General features: G+C 42.2%; 2 protein-coding genes across 2 annotated transcripts in view; one reads left to right on the forward strand and one right to left on the reverse strand.

Moving 5' to 3' along the window:
- Positions 1-1,050, forward strand: part of LOC138947517 (glycine, glutamate and proline-rich protein-like) — a 4,256-nt gene extending 3,206 nt beyond the window's left edge. Inside the window, exons 5-6 of the mRNA XM_070319006.1 lie at positions 5-155; positions 849-1,050. Of these exons, the coding sequence (XP_070175107.1) occupies positions 5-155; positions 849-985 (288 nt within the window). The 3' untranslated portion in view covers positions 986-1,050. The remainder of the gene's footprint in view (positions 1-4; positions 156-848) is intronic.
- A 4,388-nt stretch (positions 1,051-5,438) lies between these two features.
- On the reverse strand, positions 5,439-11,899 carry LOC138947518 (uncharacterized). Its single transcript, XM_070319007.1, has 3 exons — positions 11,806-11,899; positions 11,168-11,274; positions 5,439-6,922 (listed from the first exon to the last, which is right to left on the reverse strand). Exons 1-3 carry the CDS (start codon positions 11,820-11,822, stop codon positions 6,000-6,002), a joined length of 1,047 nt encoding a protein of 348 aa, XP_070175108.1. The 5' UTR covers positions 11,823-11,899; the 3' UTR covers positions 5,439-5,999.
- Between the last annotated feature and the right edge of the window lie 9,581 nt (positions 11,900-21,480).

A 21,480-nucleotide genomic window follows, 5' to 3' on the forward strand; every position in this document is an offset into this window, starting at 1 on the left:
TCAGTGTGACCTGACGCACTCCGGACTGCCGTGCAAGAACTGCGGGGCGCGCACGTGCTGTCACGTGGAGATGATGGTTAAGAGCCTGCTTGTGCCCTACATCCGTCAGGTGGGATCCAGACACTCATCCTGGTCCACCGAGCAGAAACTGCAAGGTGAGTGCAAAGAGACTTTGTTGAATCAATCTCCCCCAAAAGCGGCGTATGGCTGTCTGAATGGTTGGGTAAAAACGGTCATTCACGTAAAAACCCACTCGTGCAAAACCACGAATGAACGTGGGAGTTTCAGCCCGTGAACGAAGAAGAAGAAGAAGAAGAAGAAGAAGAAGAAGAAGAAGAAGAAGAAGAAGAAGAAGAAGAAGAAGAAATCGATCAATTAAAAAAGCAAGCAATCGATCAGTTGATCGACCAATCAATCAATCAATAGGAGAGAGAGTTGCCTCCCCTCCTTCGTAAATCTCGACAGAGTCGGACAGAGTTGCCTCCCCTCCTTCGAAATGGCAGCTTGTTCGATGTTTTCTTTTAAAACGCATGTAAACGAAATGCATCCGTACAGTTCATTCCGTGACTTCAAGGGTATCTAAAATGACTTGTTATACTTACAAGGGCAGGTTCTGCAAAATTGGAGGCTTAACTGCCTCTGAATTGTGAGCTATGAATTTACAATGCTAAAGCCGTTCAACATTACCCGGTTTCAGTCTCAGTTTGACCTCAGGAAGGCGATAAATCAATGAGGTGGTTACTTTAGACGCACCCGCATAAGCCATGCACATTTGAAACAAAGACACGACTTTAATTTGACTTTTTTTTTACCCCCCCCCCCCCTCCCCTCCCCCCTCACGCACACAGGTGGAATCGCAGCCTACAACTTCGGTGTTGGAAACGTACAGAGCTGGACCCGTTTGGATATTGGCAGCACCGGAAACGACTACAGCAATGACGTCATAGCGCGTGCGCAGTACCTCAAGAGTCACGGATGGTCCTAAAGGGACGGGGAAGACTGACTGTGTTTCGTTTTGAAGTGAAAATAAAAATGATGTGAATGATTTCAGCGACATGTTTAAAAGTTGTTTTTGAGGGTATTGTGATGGTGTATACATGGGAAAGGGTGTTTTGTGTTCCACCATGTCAATGCATCATCCTGGTCATCCGGACATTGGTTGGTACCACGTGAACGGACCATACTGATATTCTACCTTCACCGTGCTTTCCGGTGTAACGCGTTCAGCTTTCTTCCGGTATTCAGCTATCTGATTCGATATATTCTCGAGACTGAAATGTTGTTTCCTGGTCAAATTAAAGAAGTACACTTATTTAAGAAAGAAAAGCATGTCAGTTTCTTGCAAGGGAAGGAAGTTGGTGGTGAAATTTAATTTAATAAATTTCACCCCAAAATTCGATTTCTTCGAAAACGTGCACCGAGTGGTTACGTCCCTTGAATGAAAAGGGAAGGAATTTCACGATGAAGCACATTTCTCAGTTTAAATACAAAATATTTGTTGAAAGACTACCCATGAATGTAAAGTACCTAAGCTCGATCATCCGTACTATGGCAGGGAGGGGGTCTTTTCAGTATGGATTTTATGCAAGATCAACGAGGCCGAATGAAAAAGCTGAATACCGGGGAAAAGCTAAACGCGTTACACCGGGTCATTGACGACCCAGCGCCTCACACAACTTGTCTCTGTATAGATATCTTTGAAACTATTGGGAGGTCTTGATTGAGATCTCGTGTAATCCACTAGCACCATAGAACCTTCCCATATTTACCTACCATTTGAAGGATGAACTGTGTAAACAAACGAATAAGCCTAAATGATGACGAAATTTGAACTACACAGACCGGATGTTGTGGGTGGTGGACAACCCACATGGAAAAAAAAGAAGATATTTCACGTTGATTATTATTCTTCTTCGGATGGAGTGGGTCGTAGACTAAAGAGCCGGTGAAATTGACGTGAAGCTAGCGGCAGTACGCAGCCAGGCTGTGATTGGCTGTATTTTCCGGTTGACCTGAACCCTAACCCTATTTGATCATGTTCTTCGGTTCCTTTTTACATTTAGTCAAGTTTTGACTAAATGTTTTAACATAGAGGGGGAATCGAGACGAGTGTCGTGGTGTATGTGTGTCTGTGTGTGTGTGTGTGTGTGTGCGTGTGTGTGTGTAGAGCGATTGAGAGTAAACTACTGGACCGATCTTTATGAAATTTGACATGAGAGTTCCTGGGTATGATATCCCCGGATGTTTTTTTCTTTTTTTCGATAAATATCTTTGATGACGTCATATCCGGCTTTTTGTAAAAGTTGAGGCGGCACTGTCACACCCTCATTTTTGACATTTTGGCCAAGCAATCTTCGACAAAGGCCGGACTTCGGTATTGCATTTCAGCTTGGTGGCTTAAAAATTAATTAATGACTTTGGTCATTAAAAATCTGAAAATTGTAATTAAAATTTGTTTTTTATAAAACGATCCAAATTTACGTTCATCTTATTCTTCATCATTTTCTGATTCCAAAAACATATAAATATGTTATATTCGGATTAAAAACAAGGTCTGAAAATTAAAAATATAACAATTATTATCAAAACCAAATTTCCGAAATCGATTTAAAAACAATTTCATTTTATTCCTTGTCGGTTCCTGATTCCAAAAACATATAGATATGATATGTTTGGATTAAAAACACGCTCAGAAAGTTCAAACGAAGAGAGGTACAGAAAAGCGTGCAATGCAGCACAGCGAAACCACTACCGCGCTGAACAGGCTCGTCAGTTTCACTCCGTTTTGCACAAGCGGCGGACTACAGTCATTGTGAAAAAATGCAGTGCGTTCAGTTTCATCAGGGACCTATATTTAATATAATAGTATCTAATATAGGTCTATGGTTTCATTCTGTGACTTCCACAGCTTGACTAGTAAATGTAGTAATTTCGCCTTACGCGACTTGTTTAGATTACAACCCTCTTTTCGATCACATTCAATAGGGCACTTGTCAAGAAGGGTGTTGCAGGTTGCGAGCGGATGATGTTGCTGCTTGTTTTGATAGTGTTTTACCGATAGTCATAATAACTAGCCAATCACAGCCTGGCTGTGTCCTGCTGCTAGCTTCGAGTGTGAAATTGTACCCCTATTCAGATGGCGTGGGTCGTGTACCGTGGTTCGACCCATACTTTTTACGTTGAATCTTTCCGGCTTTAGAAAGTAAGGGTCGTACCACATTAGCCGGACTGTGTAGTCCAAAGTGTGATCCGGTGAATGTTAAAGATATACTTTTGACCGTGAAAACAGCTCGGCTCATCATCTCAAATCTTGTCAGGCTTTTACTGACATGGGATAAGACCATCCCTTCACTTGGTCATATACCAAAAATGAACCGCCTGGGTGATCTCAGTCTATGCACAATGGACTTTTTATATTTAGTCAAGTTTTGACTAAATATTTTAACGTAGAGGGGGGAATCGAGACGAGGGTCGTGGTGTATGTGCGTGTGTGTCTGTGTGTGTGTGTAGAGCGATTCAGACTAAACTACTGGACCGATCTTTATGAAATTTGACATGAGAGTTCCTGGGTATGATATCCCCAGACGTTTTTTTTCAGTTTTTTTTATAAATGTCTTTGATGACGTCATATCCGGCTTTTCGTGAAAGTTGAGGCGGCACTGTCACGCCCTCATTTTTCAACCAAATTGGTTGAAATTTTGGTCAAGTAATCTTCGACGAAGCCCGGACTTCGGTATTGCATTTCAGCTTGGTGGCTTAAAAATTAATTAATGACTTTGGTCATTAAAAATCTGAAAATTGTAAAAAAAATAAAAATTTATAAAACGATCCAAATTTACGTTCATCTTATTCTCCATCATTTGCTGATTCCAAAAACATATAAATATGTTATATTTGGATTAAAAACAAGCTCTGAAAATTAAATATATAAAAATTAATATCAAAATTAAATTGTCGAAATCAATTTAAAAACACTTTCATCTTATTCCTTGTCGGTTCCTGATTCCAAAAACATATAGATATGATATGTTTGGATTAAAAACACGCTCAGAAAGTTAAAACAAAGAGAGGTACAGAAAAGCGTGCTATCCTTCTTAGCGCAACTACTACCCCGCTCTTCTTGTCAATTTCACTGCCTTTGCCATGAGCGGTGGACTGACGATGCTACGAGTATACGGTCTTGCTGAAAAATGGCATTGCGTTCAGTTTCATTCTGTGAGTTCGACAGCTACTTGACTAAATGTTGTATTTTCGCCTTACGCGACTTGTTTATGAATTAATTTCGTAAAAGACACTTGTGGCTTTTTAAGATATTAGGATAATTCGTCAAACAAAAGTTAAAACTCACTGGGACGGGGTAAGCAGCGGCAGCGAGGAAAAGGAGTGGGCGACGCCCTCATAAAGCTGAGATCTCTAAAAATCGAACTCCCCTGCGACCAACAATGATTAGGCTATAGGACTACCTATACCTTTTTCTTTTGGCTAAGAAATTGGACATGACGGAACGCATAATTATGCTTCGGTACAGAACTGGTCTAGTGACACGTTCATGTGAGTGCACGATGATACGTTGACATGGTGGTTTATAGTCATACGGATCATCAGTGTCCACACACACACACACACACACACATGGAAGCAAGGACTACCAGGAATACAGGAATACAGAATACAGGATTACAGAATACAGAACTGAATCTTTAATTGCCCAAGGTTGGGAATTTGTGATGACATTGCGGTTAAGAAACATTTCAATCCAGCCATATCAACCAACACACTCATCATTTATACAAACTGATCAACAACATTAATTTAAAAACAACACTGGACTGCATAAATTAAAAAATACATTCACTAAAACTAGCAGTATACACTCAAAGCACACACACACACACACACACACACACACACACACACGCTAACACACACCTGCACACAAACACAGGCAAAACTGAGTACGCGTGCTCGAATGAAAGAGAGAGAAAGAGAGAGAGAGAGAGGGAGAGACAGAGCTACCTGCAACTTTCATCTGAAAACTTGAACTTCCGAAGCAGGTTTACATATGTTTATTGAAACATTGAGCCACGTCAACATAGCTCACCTGCATACAAAACTATTTTTTCTCAAAACAAACACAAAGCATTAGAAAGTATCAATTCAATATATTATATACTGTCCAGAGAATAAAGCACACAGACACAGTTTCAAGTTCTATTAATCCTTTAACCGTTTTTGAGGCATGGAGAATAACTTCTGTCAAAAAAACAATAACACATTAAAAAAACGTTTGATCACTGCTACTAATTAGAATTTGTAAATTAAACAACAACTTCAAATAACAAAAAATAATAATACAACCTTCCCGAATTGTATACATTTAGCCAACTGAAGCTTTGCATTTTTGTTTCCAGAAATTAAATGACAAAGAGAAAACATAGAGTGCACTGATAAATACTTTTGTGGGATGTATTTAAATGTAGCTGTTAGCACTGAATTTGTTTACACGAATTCCAATGAAATTCATCACCCATTGCATTCGTGTCACAACATCTTCCTGATCAACATAATTTGTTCTTCCTAATTCAATTTCAAGTTTGTCACAGCTACATCTGAATTTCAATTATACATAATATTATGTATGTGGTAACTGGGTAATACTAACTTTCTTTCCCATAATTCGTCTGAACATTTTCATATAATAAACATTTACTACTTTTTTCTAAAGCTTTAGACATCTTCTGATGGTACATGTTTTTTTTATGACAAGGATACATTTTTTTTAAGAATCTTTCTTTATCACACACACACACACACACACAAGATGCACACACACTTACGCGCTTTTAACCTGACATCAAGCAAAGTTTACATCCTTTTGTACATTAGAAAGCACCGGGCAGTCCAATATCTTGATGATAATAAAACTACTCACACACACAGTCTAGATCACACAGACAGACTTCATGAAGTCGACTTCGCCCAATTAATTTGAGACTTAATTACAACTTGGAAAGCATGAGCTCAACATCCTCAAGAGAGTAGAATTGCACAAATACATAATTCATCAGTTGCTTCGAATCACAGCCAATGATATGAAAATGCACACCCCTGGGAACAACCTCATCTTTCCAGAACTTCACACAAACCTCCTGACCAACGGAACCTTCGCTGATGTACGATATTTCCGCCGATTTGACCGCACGACGTTTCAACTCTTTCGACGCTTCAGAAGGACTTCCCATTACTAGGGCGTCTAGGCAGTATTTCAGATACACTGACCAGTTCGCGTGCCCGTAGGAATCTGAATCACTTTCACAAACTGTGAGGTTGTAAGACGTGACTCTTTCACTGAGGGGTAGTAGATCTGGTAGGTGTAGTGAAGAATTAGAATTTTGGTCTGTGAGTTTTTGATCTTTTGCTGTGAATTCTCCATTGTTAAGTTTGTGTGAAGTGTTGTCTTTGCTTTCAAACTCTCCTCCTCTTATCGTGTCCTCTTCCGGTTCTTTCCGCACATTCACCTTCAACTGCTTGGTAGCGTCGGTGTACTGACCGAACTTCTCTCTCCACCAATCAGGATGAGGCGCGGGTCTTCTCGTTTCCCTGTCGATCAGTACACTCTGCACTTCACACGAAGCCAAGGTCAAGGACTTTGACGGCAAGATGACATCAGTGTGGAGATTCATGGACGACTTTCCGACATAAACCAGCTCCTTTTCTAGAACTAACGGCGTCTTGGGAATGGAGATGTCGTATAATTCTTTGAAGATGTTCAGCTTGACTGAGCCCTGGAAAAGCCCGTAGTGTGAATAAAGGTCTTGTACGCACAAGAACAGAGATTGCTCTGGTTGGTTGGGTAAACTGTTGAACGACAGTGCGCGGCCACTTTCCACAAGGTTTAGAACGTGCCATGGCTTGACGGTCGCTGGAACAGATAAACAAATAGGAATTTAGTTAGTACAGTGCGCGGCCACTTTCCACAAGGTTTAGAACGTGCCATGGCTTGACGGTCGCTGGAACAGATACAGAAATAGGAATTTAGTTAGTACAGTGCGCGGCCACTTTCCACAAGGTTTAGAACGTGCCATGGCTTGACAATAACAATAACAATAACAATAACAGCACTTTATTGTCCATTAAAATATTACATAACAAGTCGCGTAAGGCGAAAATACAATATTTAGTCAAGTAGCTGTCGAACTCACAGAACACGTGGAATTGACAAGAAGAGCGGGGTATTCGTTGCGCTGAGAAGGATAGCACGCTTTTCTGTACCTCTCTTTGTTTTAACTTTCTGAGCGTGTTTTTAATCCAAACATATCATATCTATATATTTTTGGAATCAGGAACCGACAAGGAATAAGATGAAAGTGTTTTTAAATTGATTTCGACAATTTAATTTTGATAATAATTTTTATATATTTAATTTTCAGAGCTTGTTTTTAATCCGAATATAACATATTTATATGTTTTTGGAATCAGCAAATGATGGAGAATAAGATAAACGTAAATTTGGATCGTTTTATAAATTTTTATTTTTTTTTACAATTTTCCGATTTTTAATGACCAAAGTCATTAATTAATTTTTAAGCCACCAAGCTGAAATGCAATACCGAACCCCGGGCTTCGTTGAAGAGTACTTGACCAAAATTTCAACCAATTTGGTTGAAAAATAAGGGGGGTGACAGTGCCGCCTCAACTTTCACGAAAAGCCGGATATGACGTCATCAAAGACATTTATCAAAAAAATGAAAAAAAACGTTCGGGGATTTCATACCCAGGAACTCTCATGTCAAATTTCATAAAGATCGGTCCAGTAGTTTAGTCTGAATCGCTCTACACACACACACACACACACACACGCACGCACACACACACATACGCACATACACCACGACCCTCGTTTCGATTCCCCCTCGATGTTAAAATATTTAGTCAAAACTTGACTAAATATAAAAATGGAAATTTTTCTTCGGCACACCCTGTCTGCCTGTAAAGGTTGACGGTCGCTGGAACAGATACAGAAATAGGAATTTAGTTAGTACAGTGCATCCTCCATGTTTAGACCCCCCCCCCGACGGGCGCTGTGGCGGGGTGGTAAGACGTCGGCCTCTTAATCGGGAGGTCGAGGGTTCGAATCCTGGCCGCGGCCGCCTGGTGGGTTAAGTGTGGAGATTTTTCCGATCTCTCAGGTCAACTTATGTGCAGACCTGCTAGTGGCTTATCTCCCTTCGTGTGTACACGCAAGCACAAGACCAAGTGCGCACGGAAAAGATCCTGTGATCCATCTCAGAGTTCGGTGGGTTATAAAAACACGAAAATACCCAGCATGCTTCCTCCAAAAGCGGCGTATGACTGCCTAAATGGCGGGGTAAAAGCGGTCATACACGTAAAAATCCACTCGTGCCAAAAAACATGAGTGAACGTGGGAGTTTCAGCCCATGAACGCAGAAGAAGAAGAAGACCCCCCCCCCCCCACCACCACACCCATCTTCTCCCTTTTAAGACCTGGATTAATCAGAATTTCTCTTCACTGCCTCTGTAAATTTACCCCCATTTAAAGACTCTTCTTCTTCTTCTGTGTTTGTGGGCTGGAACTCCCACGTACACTCGTGTTTTTGCACATGTAGATTTTTATGTGTATGACCGTTTTTACCCTGCCATTTAGGCAGCCATACATAGCTTTCGGAGGAGTTTTAAGGCTTAAATTTAAGACCTGATTTTCTCAGATTTTGTAAAGTCTCAAAAGGGGGGGTTCCACTGTTCTGTGATATGCTGCAGTAGTATTTACATTTTTTTATTAATGAATAAGTCTTGTCAGTTTTGCCGAGATTCAGTAAATTAAAGAACATTTCATGATAAATATTTGTGGATACAAAGAAGCAATTTAACATGTTTATTCCGCCAGCTGCAAAAAGCATTTTACCTGCTACAAGAGCTTTTAAAATTGACAGAAAATGTGCCTCTGACCAATAAACACTCCTTGGGAAGTAAACAAGAAGATAACACCATCAAAGGATTGGAAAACAAGAAGGGCAAAGCCCATACGACTCACATGCTTGACCTTGACAGCAATGACATCATACACTAAGAACTGCTTTACACATTTTTCCTACCAAAATACATGTGACCTTGACCCAAGGTCAAGGTCATCCAAGGTCATGCAACACAAAGCTGTTAATTCAAGACATAGGAAGTACAATGGTGCTTATTGGCTCTTTCTACCATGAGATATGGTCACTTTTAGTGGTTCACTACCTTATTTTGGTCACATTTCATAAGGGTCAAAGTGACCTTGACCATGATCATATGTGACCAAATGTGTCTCATGATGAAAGCATAACATGTGCCCCACATAATTTTTAAGTTTGAAACAGTTATCTTCCATAGTTCAGAGTCAAGGTCACTTCAAAATATGTATACAATCCAACTTTGAAGAGCTCCTGTGACCTTGACCTTGAAGCAAGGTAAACCAAACTGGTATCAAAAGATGGGGCTTACTTTGCCCTATATATCATATATAGGTGAGGTATTGAATCTCAAAAACTTCAGAGAAAATGGGAAAAATGTGAAAAATAGCTGGTTTTTAGGCAACATTTATGGCCCCTGTGACCTTGACCTTGAAGCAAGGTCAAGATGCTATGTATGTTTTTTGGGGCCTTGTCATCATACACCATCTTGCCAAATTTGGTACTGATAGACTGAATAGTGTCCAAGAAATATCCAACGTTAAAGTTTTCCGGACGTCCGGACGTCCGGACGTCCGGATGGACGACTCAGGTGAGTACATAGACTCACTTTTGCTTCGCATGTGAGTCAAAAATTAACAAATTGCTCTGACCTAATTATCAAATTGCTACCATTATCACCATCACCACTACCAAAACAACAACTTGACTTGTATGTAAAGTAAGGAGTTCGCCTCCAAAGGTTGGGGGGCCCGGTAGCTCAGATGGTAGAGCACTGGACTTGTGATCGGAAGGTCGCAGGTTCGAATTCGGGCCGGGACAGACACGGGTCAACTTTATGTGCAGACCCAGAGACGCGAAGCCATGTCCCACCCCCGTGTCATCACAATGGCACGTAAAAGACCTTGGTCATTCTGCCATAAGTGCAGGTGGCTGAATACACCTAAACACGCAGACACCTGGGTAGCGCGACTCCGTTGCTGCTAGCTTTCCACTGGGAGGAAGCGACCCGAATTTTCCAGCGATGGGACAATAAAGTAATGAAAATGAAAAAAAAAAAAAATGAAAAAAAAAAAAAAAAGGCTCTGCTGTTTCCCTTCACGTATATATGGGTTATTCTCCAGAGCTGGGAACCATTTTGTGACATGCATTTACAGTCCTTTAAATGATTATAACGTATAATAAATGGCAACTAGAATGTATTAATTCTCTTTACTTTTTCAGTAATACTCCAGTAAGATAATGATACAGGCATGCAACAAAAAACATAGTTTTTATTTTGTCTTCTGTTTTTGTAAGGCCAAAAAAATAATAGGTGTGGTTACGGTAACATAGCCAAAAAAAATAGGGTAGGAAAGTAGGCAATCCCTTTTTTTTTCACTTTTTTTTCTAATGTGTACAAATTAAACCTACTTGACAGGGAAATAAGTGTGTGACTCGGTCGCTTTCGCTTTCATTGCGTTTTCTGCACTCGTTTTCTTGGTTTTTTTGGTTTTTTTTTGACAAATGTAATGAAAAGTTATAGGGTCGGCCCCTAAAAATAGGGTAGGTCGGGTTACCATAAGCACACCTATTTTTTTTTTAGGCCTAATTGCTAGTGTTCAAATCCATGTCACAACCTTAATTTGGTTTCCATGTTAAGAAGTTGACGTACTTTAAAACCCATGTTATTAACTGAACGAAGACAAATATAATGTGCAAGTATTTCTGATTCTTTCTCTGCAGGCCAAGAATATAATGTATATATATTGAACCAGTATTTATTAATGAAATCATTTTTTATGGTTAAAATGTCTCAGTTAAGTAAACAAATGTCAACTTCGTAACATGGTTTCCACTGGTACACAGCTCTGGAGAATAACCCATATAGCATAGTTATGATCAGGTAAAAGAAAACATCCAGCGTCAGTTTTTAAGTGCCTATTGAGATAATCAAACACTCGCTAGAGTGACAACTGATTCCAGTTCATCTATAAACTGACCTGAAGGTCCAAACGCTTCATAAGGGAACCCCCAGGATAGAGTCAAGCGCACTTTGTTGGGAGACAGGAACTCTCGTCTCACTCCTGCTGAAAGTTGACCAGCAATCCTGTAACAATAAATCATTTTGATACATATGTGTAAAGTCTGATGTTGAACTTGAAGTTTGCAATTAAAATGTGTCACTATAAGTGACACATCAGCGCTATATTCTTTCTGTGACACAGAGTACTGTAAATTGGACTTCAGCCCCTGTCCGAAAAAAGGGCTACTACAGAGTGTATAGTGTGTCATTGTAACTATAGATGCAAGTGTGTAACGTCATACATGTCCACATGGCGCATGGCTTCACTGATTGCAAGCAAAAGACTAACTAGACTGACGTGCAGTGGGTCAAACTCTTCCAGATCTTGGAAGCCTCCAAATTCTTCTAGAATCCACAGACACAAGTTATTTCATGAAATGTTACGATATGTGCAGCGGCCAAATTCGCATTCTGCAGCAACCTTTGTACCGAATAATACAGACCGTAGCAGACGATCTCTGTCATAACATACGACAAACTCCCGTGTTTATATCATCGTGCCTAAAACAATGTCATCCTAAGAAAAACTCTACAGACATTGAACAGCTTACTTACTTGACGAAAGCTGGCATTGCTTATTATGTTGGAAAGCAGAGAGAATATTCACGACTTGCCCCCAAACTTCCAACCTTCCTCTCGTCTGGCAGTACAGTCCAAGGGAGATAACGTAAAACGCCAACTGAGAAGTAATGCTTACTTGTTTCCCCTGAATGTCTTCTTTCGTTTTTGGTCCGCATTCAAATTCTTGCGTGCAGCCGTCATTTACATGCCTTGCCCCCCCCCCCCCCACCCCCCGCAATGAATCAGAACAATCAAATGTATCATTCATACACACACACACGCACGCACACACACACACACACACACACACCAACCAGGGGCGGATCAGTTCATTTTATGGGGGGGGTTTCCAAAAGTATATTGTGAAGATATGGGTGTGAAGGCGCGAAGCGCCGAGCCGACGGCGCAAAGCGCCTAGCTTGCTAGGGGGGTCCGGGGGCATGCCCCCCCGGAAAATTTTGTAAAAAAGGATGCAAAATGGTGCAATCTGGTGCATTTTGAGGATGATCATTACCAGTTTCAGGCAGCAGATTTTGTCACTGATTAATACCCAAAAAAAACACCATTTAAAAAAAAAAAATTTGGCTGGGGGGGGGTTTCCGGAAACCCCTGAAACCCCCCCCCCTCGTCCGCCCCTGCCGACACACACACACGCACTGGCTGGCGGCGCACTGACACTGACACACGTGACTCAGTGACAGGCTCAGTGACACACCCGGCGGCGACACACACACAGGCACATACACACACACACACACACACACACACACACTCCGACACACACACACACACACACACACACACATACACTCCGACAAACACACACACACACACACGCACGCACACACACACGGCACACACACCGACACACACACACACTGACACACACACACTGACACACTGACACCATGACTGGCCGCACACACACGGCACGCACACACACACCGGCACACACACACACTACACACCGACACACACACACACACTGCACACGCACGCACTCACACACACACACACACCAGCACACACACACACACACACACACACACTAGACACACACACACACACACACACACACACAATACCAAAACAAGAAATTCAGTTGATCCCAGCCGGGATCAACACGAGCCGAAACATTGACAATATCAAAGAAACAGGGAGTTCTACACCTGTTGGTACAGGTAAACAATTTCTGAGCGTGTTTTTAATCCAAACATATCATATCTATATGTTTTTGGAATCAGGAACCGACAAGGAATAAGATGAAAGTGTTTTTAAATTGATTTCGAAAATTTAATTTTGATAATAATTTTAATTTTTTTTAATTTTCAAAGCTTGTTTTTAATCCAAATATAACATATTTATATGTTTTGGGAATCCGAAAATGATGGAGAATAAGATAAACGTAAGTTTGGATCGTTTTATATTTTTTTAATTTTTTTTTTTAATTTTCAGATTTTTAATGACCAAAGTCATTAATTAATTTTTAAGCCACCAAGCTGAAATGCAATACCGAAGTCCGGGCTTCGTCGAAGATTACTTGACCAAAATTTCAACCAATTTGGTTGAAAAATGAGAGCGTGACAGTGCCGCCTCAACTTTCACGAAAAGCCGGATATGACGTCATCAAAGACATTTATCAAAAAAATGAAAAAAACGTATGGGGATATCATACCCAGGAACTCTCATGTCAAATTTCATAAAGATCGGTCCAGTAGTTTAGTCTGAATCGCTCTACACACACACACAGACAGACAGACGGACACACAGACACACATACACCACGCACATACACCACGACCCTCGTCTCAATTCCCCCCTCTACGTTAAAACATTTAGTCAAAACTTGACTAAAATAATGTAAAAAAAACCCTAAAGAAGCATACAAGAGAGATAGAGATAGAGATAGAGATCGAGAGAGAGAGAGAGAGAGAGAGAGAGAGAGAGAGAGAGAGCCAGCCAGCCAGCCAGCCAGCCAGACAGAGATAGAGTATCACTGACAGAGTATATGTCACCGTGTGTATTTATGTGGGGGTGGGGGTGGGGGTGGGGGACGGGGGTCGATCGTGTGCACGGTGTGCGTTGGTGCGCGAGCAAACCCTGTACGTATGTCCGAGGCCAAAAAATGTCGATTTCCGCCGATTCCTGAATGTGCGCGTGTGGTCAAACAATCACCGACACATAATTTATGAAACTTTACAACGTACAAGACACCCCGGAAAACGTCTCCTCAATTAAACAACCAAATCAAATCCCGCAGACGTAGGGTGGTATCGTGAACGCAACGGAATTGCGACACGATCCATCCACACACCTGCTTTTTTTTCCACAGAAAAGAACGGAAATCATACGGGGCACCTTTGCCCTCTTTGCTATCATAAAAGGGGTGGTCACATTTGACACACTTGCGTTACGCATTATGCGGTAGTATTGCGCGGGGCGAGACTGCCGCGTTTTCGTTGCTCGCGCGCTGTAGCGTTGGCAGCAGGGACCGAAATACAGAAAGCAGCCGTGACCGAGGGTCATGACCTATTTAGCTGCCAACTTAATCGTAAGCTAGGAACAGCCGTGTAATAGGTGCTTGATTTGGGTATTTTGATTTACATAACATTAAACCTTTCTTGGGGTTCATGGTCATGGCAACAGCCATATTAATATTATATGATGTATAATATCATATTTCAGCATATGTGAATTACATGGCATCATACCAAACTGTCATACATTTTTATATTTAGTCAAGTTTTGACTAAATATTTTAACATCGAGGGGGAATCGAAACGAGGGTCGTGGTGTATGTGCGTGTGTGTGTCTGTGTGTGTGTCTGTGTGTGTGTGTGTGTGTGTGTGTGTGTGTGTGTGTCTGTCTGTCTGTGTGTGTGTGTGTGTGTAGAGCGATTCAGACTAAACTACTGGACCGATCTTTATGAAATTTGACATGAGAGTTCCTGGGTATGAAATCCGCGAACGTTTTTTTTAGTTTTTTGATAAATGTCTTTGATGACGTCATATCCGGCTTTTCGTGAAAGTTGAGGCGGCACTGTCACGCCCTCATTTTTCAACCAAATTGGTTGAAATTTTGGTCAAGTAATCTTCGACGAAGCCCGGACTTCGGTATTGCATTTCAGCTTGGTGGCTTAAAAATTAATTAATGACTTTGGTCATTAAAAATCTGAAAATTGTAAAAAAAATTTTTTTTTTATAAAACGATCCAAATTTACGTTTATCTTATTCTCCATCATTTGCTGATTCCAAAAACATATAAATATGTTATATTCGGATTAAAAACAAGCTCTGAAAATTAAATATATAAAAATTATTATCAAAATTAAATTGTCGAAATCAATTTAAAAACACTTTCATCTTATTCCTTGTCGGTTCCTGATTCCAAAAACATATAGATATGATATGTTTGGATTAAAAACACGCTCAGAAAGTTAAAACAAAGAGAGGTACAGAAAAGCGTGCTATCCTTCTTAGCGCAACTACTACCCCGCTCTTCTTGTCAATTTTACTGCCTTTGCCATGAGCGGTGGACTGACGATGCTACGAGTATACGGTCTTGCTGAAAAATGGCATTGCGTTCAGTTTCATTCTGTGAGTTCGACAGCTACTTGACTAAATATTGTATTTTCGCCTTACGCGACTTGTTATTCCTACATTATTCTGATTGATCATGATCACAACCAAACCTACTATCAGTGGACACATCCAAATGCAAGCGCCTGTTCTTGACAACTTGCCACAGTGACTGATCTAAAAATATAGGTCCTTTGCCGCCACGGACACTGTTTGGCCTGTAGGTAAAATGTACATTGTATTTTCTGATTTGTGCACAAAAGCTTTTTTTCTTTTATTCAACATAACAATGTTTAATGTCACAGTATGTTTGAAAGACCATGGTCACATTTGTAAAACAAATGTTGAATTAGAAAATATATAACATTTTGGTTCATGATTTTTTCCTACACCTGTGCTCAAAAAAAGAAATAAAAATGTCGGTATATAAGTCACTCAAATACAGCAAAGTATGAATGGTTTGAGTTTGTTGCGGTTGACCCTGCACAGTTCGACCTATGATGTTTTTGTTTAACAATTTTGCCGTCACCCCTCCCATAGGGTGACGTATTTCACAACTTCCTGTGTTACACAAACTCAGTGATGACCAATTTTGCCTTCACCCCTCCCATAGGGTGACGGATTTTACAACTTTCTACTGATGAACAATGTTGCCTTCACACCTCCCATAGGGTGACGGATGTCACAACTTCCTGTGTACACAAACCGATGACGTATTTCACAACAAAATGGCGCTGCTCGTGGTACATACGTCACAGAAATCGCCCATGAACAAAAATTTCTCCTCCTGCAAGCTACTAGTACCCGTCGCCAAAGACGAGCCGCTGGTGCGGCTCGGCGTCAATAAGCTCAGTGATCTCATTCTCCGCTTACTACATGTATAGTATTTCAAGTTTGTGCTTGTTTTGTATGACACAGTCAGTTACACAAGATCATCAAGGCTCGGAGTTATACGTAAACACGTAAGTGATTGATAACACCTCAGCAAAGAGTGATAGGCCTACTTGTCAGTATCTGTTTGGCATGCACTTGACATACATGGCCGGCAGCTTGTGACTTACTGAAAGCCGCTCAGTGCATTTGTATAACACGAGTTGCGTACCATTTCAAAGGGGTGTGTTTTTGTTTGCATTGTTTTGTATTGTTGTTGCGTAAAGAAAGTACCTGATAAAAGGGATATTCACAAACCGCGTATGAGAAAGACTTATTTTGTGTTGATCTGTTTGCCACTAGTAACAACTCCTTGAACATGGCAGCTTTAATCATCAACGCACAATATCCGCCATAAACGCAAAGCAACTGATTTAACGTTGAGCTTCAGAATGGGCGGCTTCCTGATGATTTTAAACCTTAGAAAGAATAAGGGATGTTCAATTTAAATTACGAATGATACGCTACAGTTAATTTAAATATGCTCCATGAGCATGATAATGGATTAAATGAATGCACACAGTTAAGATGAGTGTTTGTGTCCGAGATCCCTAAGTAGTCAAAACCCGACATTTCAATATTTCCTTGCGTGGTAATCATATCACATCCTTCTCAATTCTTAAAGTGACCCAACATACGTGATTAAACACATACAAAAAAAGTCACATGTCTGCAGCAGGGGTGGGGGTCTAGAGAGAGGGGGGGGGGGGGGGGTGTCCGGCATCACTAATGCAGTCAGTAAAGGTCAACTGGAGTACTCCGTATCAACTGACCAATGGATAAAAGAACAGGCACACGACACTGATTGGATTGTTTAAGAGATACGATATCGATAAAATAAGATAAAAACCAAGACGTCTAGATCTCTTGCTGGCCGTCTGTTCACATCCTGTATACTTTCTCCTCATACCTCAGTAGTATCATCTGCCTCTGGGATTAAAACAACTTGAAACTGTGTGGGAAGCGAAAAGTTACTGTGTATAGGTTGGCATGCATAACTGATTTTAGGGAAATTTACGAGGTCATTTTATAGATGACCCGGCTGTTAAAGACTGAAACTTCACTCAGACGCCAATAACGGTCAAAGCTATAGCTCATCTACAACTGCCACAATGACCTTACTGTCACGGGTGTAGGTTATTTATTTTCATCATGATGAAGTATAACCGGCACGGTTGGCCTAGTAGTGGTAAGGCATCCGCCCCGTGATCGGGAGGTCGTGGGTTCGAACCACGGCCGGGTCATACCTAAGACTTTAAAATTGGCAATCTAGTGGCTGCTCCGCCTGGCGTCTGGCATTATGGGGTTAGTGCTAGGACTGGTTGGTCCGGTGTCAGAATAATGTAACTGGGTGAGACAGTCTGTGCTGCGACTTCTGTCTTGTGTGTGGCGCACGTTCGTGGTCGGCTGGGCGTTAAACAAACAAACAAACAAATGAAGAATATGACAGTATCACTGAAAAGACAGTCCCCCATCCACACCCCATATGCGCACAACATTGTAATGTCACGTGTGTCTAGAAAGAAGGCATGAGACTGACCCAGTCACGAGAATTGTCATGAAGTGGATGACGCAAATACACGACTGCACTTGTGCGCGTATGGGGTGTGGGTGGGTGACTTCTTCTTCTTCTTCGTTCATGGGCTTAGACTCCCACGTTCACTCATGATTTTAGCACGAGTGGATTTTTACGTGTATGACCGTTTTTACCCCGCCATTCAGGCAGCATACGCCGATTTCGGGGGAGGCATGCTGGGTATTTCGTGTTTCTATAACCCACCGAACTCTGACATGGATTACAGGATCTTTTCCGTGCGCACTTGGTCGTATGCTTTTGTGTGCACACGAAGGGGGTTAAGTCACTAGCAGGTCTGCACATAAGTTGACCTGGGAGATCGGAAAAATCTCCACTCTTAACCCAGCAGGCGGCAGCGACCGGGATTCGAACTCACGACCTCCGGAGTTAGGAGGCCGACGTCTTACCACCAAGCCACTACGCCCGATGGGGGACTGTCTTTTAATACTGTCATAATTTTATTTTTATTAATGATGAAAATAAACTTTTTTCATAATACAATATTAATTTTGCGCGATGATTCTTATTTGTTATTGTCTATTCGAGACCAATGCAAGTTTGTTTCTCCCTCAGCTGAGGACAAATTATCTTTTGATACTGTCATTTTGTTATTACCAACAACAACAACAAAATATATATATACCGGCACGGTTGGCCTAGTGGTAAGGCGTCCGCCTAGTGAGCGGGAGGTCGTGGGTTCGAACCCCGGCCAGGTCATACCTAAGACTTTAAAATTGGCAATCTAGTGGCTGCTCCGCCTGGCGTCTGGCATTATGGGGTTAGTGCTAGGACTGGTTGGTCCGGTGTCAGAATAATGTGACTGGGTGAGACATGAAGCCTGTGCTTCTGTCTTGTGGTTTAAACAAAACTTTATTCAATTTTAATCATGACAAGAACAATGCATGGATGCTTCTGTCTTGTGTGTGGCGCACGCTATATGTCAAAGCAGCACTGCCCTGATATGGCCCTTCGTGGTCGGCTGGGCGTTAAGCAAACAAACAAACAAACCAAAAATATAATTTATATATAAACGCTTTAAAGGGCACGCTCCTCTTGAAAACACGGTCACAAACACACACTGACACACGCACACATACACATATGTATATACACATACACCCACACACACACATACTAGCGCGCACATACACACACACACACACACGGGCGGCACACACGCGCGCGCACATTCACACACACACACACACGCCGCGCGCGCACCGAGATAAACTTGATAATCCAAAACTGTGGCAGTGAGATTAAACGTGTAGCAAGCAATACATGTTTCTGCTTCAACTGGATTTGACGGAGAAAAGAAAAGCATCGAGGCACTTGTCTCATAATAATATCTAAGATTGAAAATGAATTAAATAACACACCAATCATAAACACAGACACACGTGGGCTCTATATAACAGGCTGTTTGACACTCATAACCTGTTGCAATACACACAGATACCACCTTGTGTAACTAGCAACTTTTTATCGCACGTTCAAGAGTGTGATATTTTATCCCGACACTGAGAAAATGGCTAAACAAGTACCACTCATGAAGAACTGTCTCTTGATATTTCGTTTCCACGTGACCAAACCAGCGGGTGCTTGCGCACCTTTAGGGTAGTGTTGTACTACAAAGCTAGGTCCGGTTTTCTCTTCGTTGTTGTTGACCGAAGCGTGACAGTTAGTGAACCGGAACTATGGAATTTCTCACGCACTGCACACCAATTAAGAAAAAAACAAAACACCCATCAATCTTTTCATTCTCAGTGCTTGAATGGAGATCCTCTCACACGCAGAGTACGACAGTGACAAAGCAGGCGCGCTCGATCAGTTACAGACAGACAGACAGACAGACAGGCACGGGCAGAAATACTAACTGATGCACTCACACATATAATTAACACACACACACACACACACACACACACACACACACGCGCGCGCGCGCGCGCGCGCACACACAGACAGACAGAGACAGGCACTCACGGACATAGAAATACTGAATACAGACACACACAGACCTGACACACACACACACACACATACACACACACATGACACACACACACTCACACGGCGAGCGCACACACACACACATACACACACACACACACACACATACACACACACATGACACACACACACTCAGCGACACACACACTGACACACATACACACACACTCAGTGACACACACACACACACACCGTTGCACACACACACACACACGCACACACCGCATAAACACACGTACACACACACACACACAGACATACACCCACACACACCCACGGACACATACACACCCCACTGACACACACATCCCACTGACATACACACACACACACCCACGGACACACACCCCACTGACACACACACACCCCACTGACACCCCCCCACTGACACACACACACCCCACTGACACCCCCCACTGACACACACACACACCCCACTGACACCCCCACTGACACACACACCCCCCACTGACACACACACCCACTGACACACACACCCCACTGACACACACACATCCCACTGACACACACACACACACACCCACGGACACACACCCCACCGACACACACACACACACACACACACACGGACACACACCCCACTGACACACACACACCCCACTGACATACACACACACACACACACACCCACGGACACACACCCCACCGACACACACACACACACACACACACACGGACACACACCCCACTGACACACACACATCCCACTGACATACACACACACACACACCCACGGACACACACCCCACCGACACACACACACACACACACACACACGGACACACACCCCACTGACACACACACACACCCCCCACTGACACACACGTACACATCCCACTGACACACACACACACACGCACACACACATACACACACACACCCCACTGACACACACACACCCCACTGACACACACACACACACCCCACTGACACACACACACCCCACTGACACACACACACACCCCACTGACACACACACACCCCCACTGACACACACACACACACCCCACTAACACACACACACACACACCGTCACACACACACACACACACCCACCCCACTGACGCACACACACACACACACACTGTGACACACCATTGACACAGACTTTGTCGATCAACATCGCAAAAATAGTCAACGAAACACAGTCGAAGTCAGATAATTGGAACACAATATTCTCTCTCGATCTGAGAAGCAAAGTTCTCTATTTCTTCACCAATAAAAGCCATGCACTTTAGTTTTCACGATCAACATCGTGCAAGTACAGCTGTACCGGATAGGTACTTGTTGAATCACGGCGCGACACGATTAACTCAGAACTGACGTTCGCACGCACTCACATATTTTTTTTAGAAAGTCAAAAAAGTGACTTACACAAACTGCACACAAATAGATTATGAAAAAAAAGGTACATAAAAATTCCAGCTTTGTCTTAAAGTTTGTTCTTTGCCTGACAATCTGGCATTATACAATTCAATTTAACGTCTTCGTTTGTTTTCACTGACATACACCAAAGAACTTCCTCAAGTCGGGGGGGGGGGGGGGGGGGGG

The sequence above is a fragment of the Littorina saxatilis genome, linkage group LG14 (genome assembly GCF_037325665.1).
Source record: "Littorina saxatilis isolate snail1 linkage group LG14, US_GU_Lsax_2.0, whole genome shotgun sequence".
NCBI classification, from domain to species: domain Eukaryota; kingdom Metazoa; phylum Mollusca; class Gastropoda; order Littorinimorpha; family Littorinidae; genus Littorina; species Littorina saxatilis.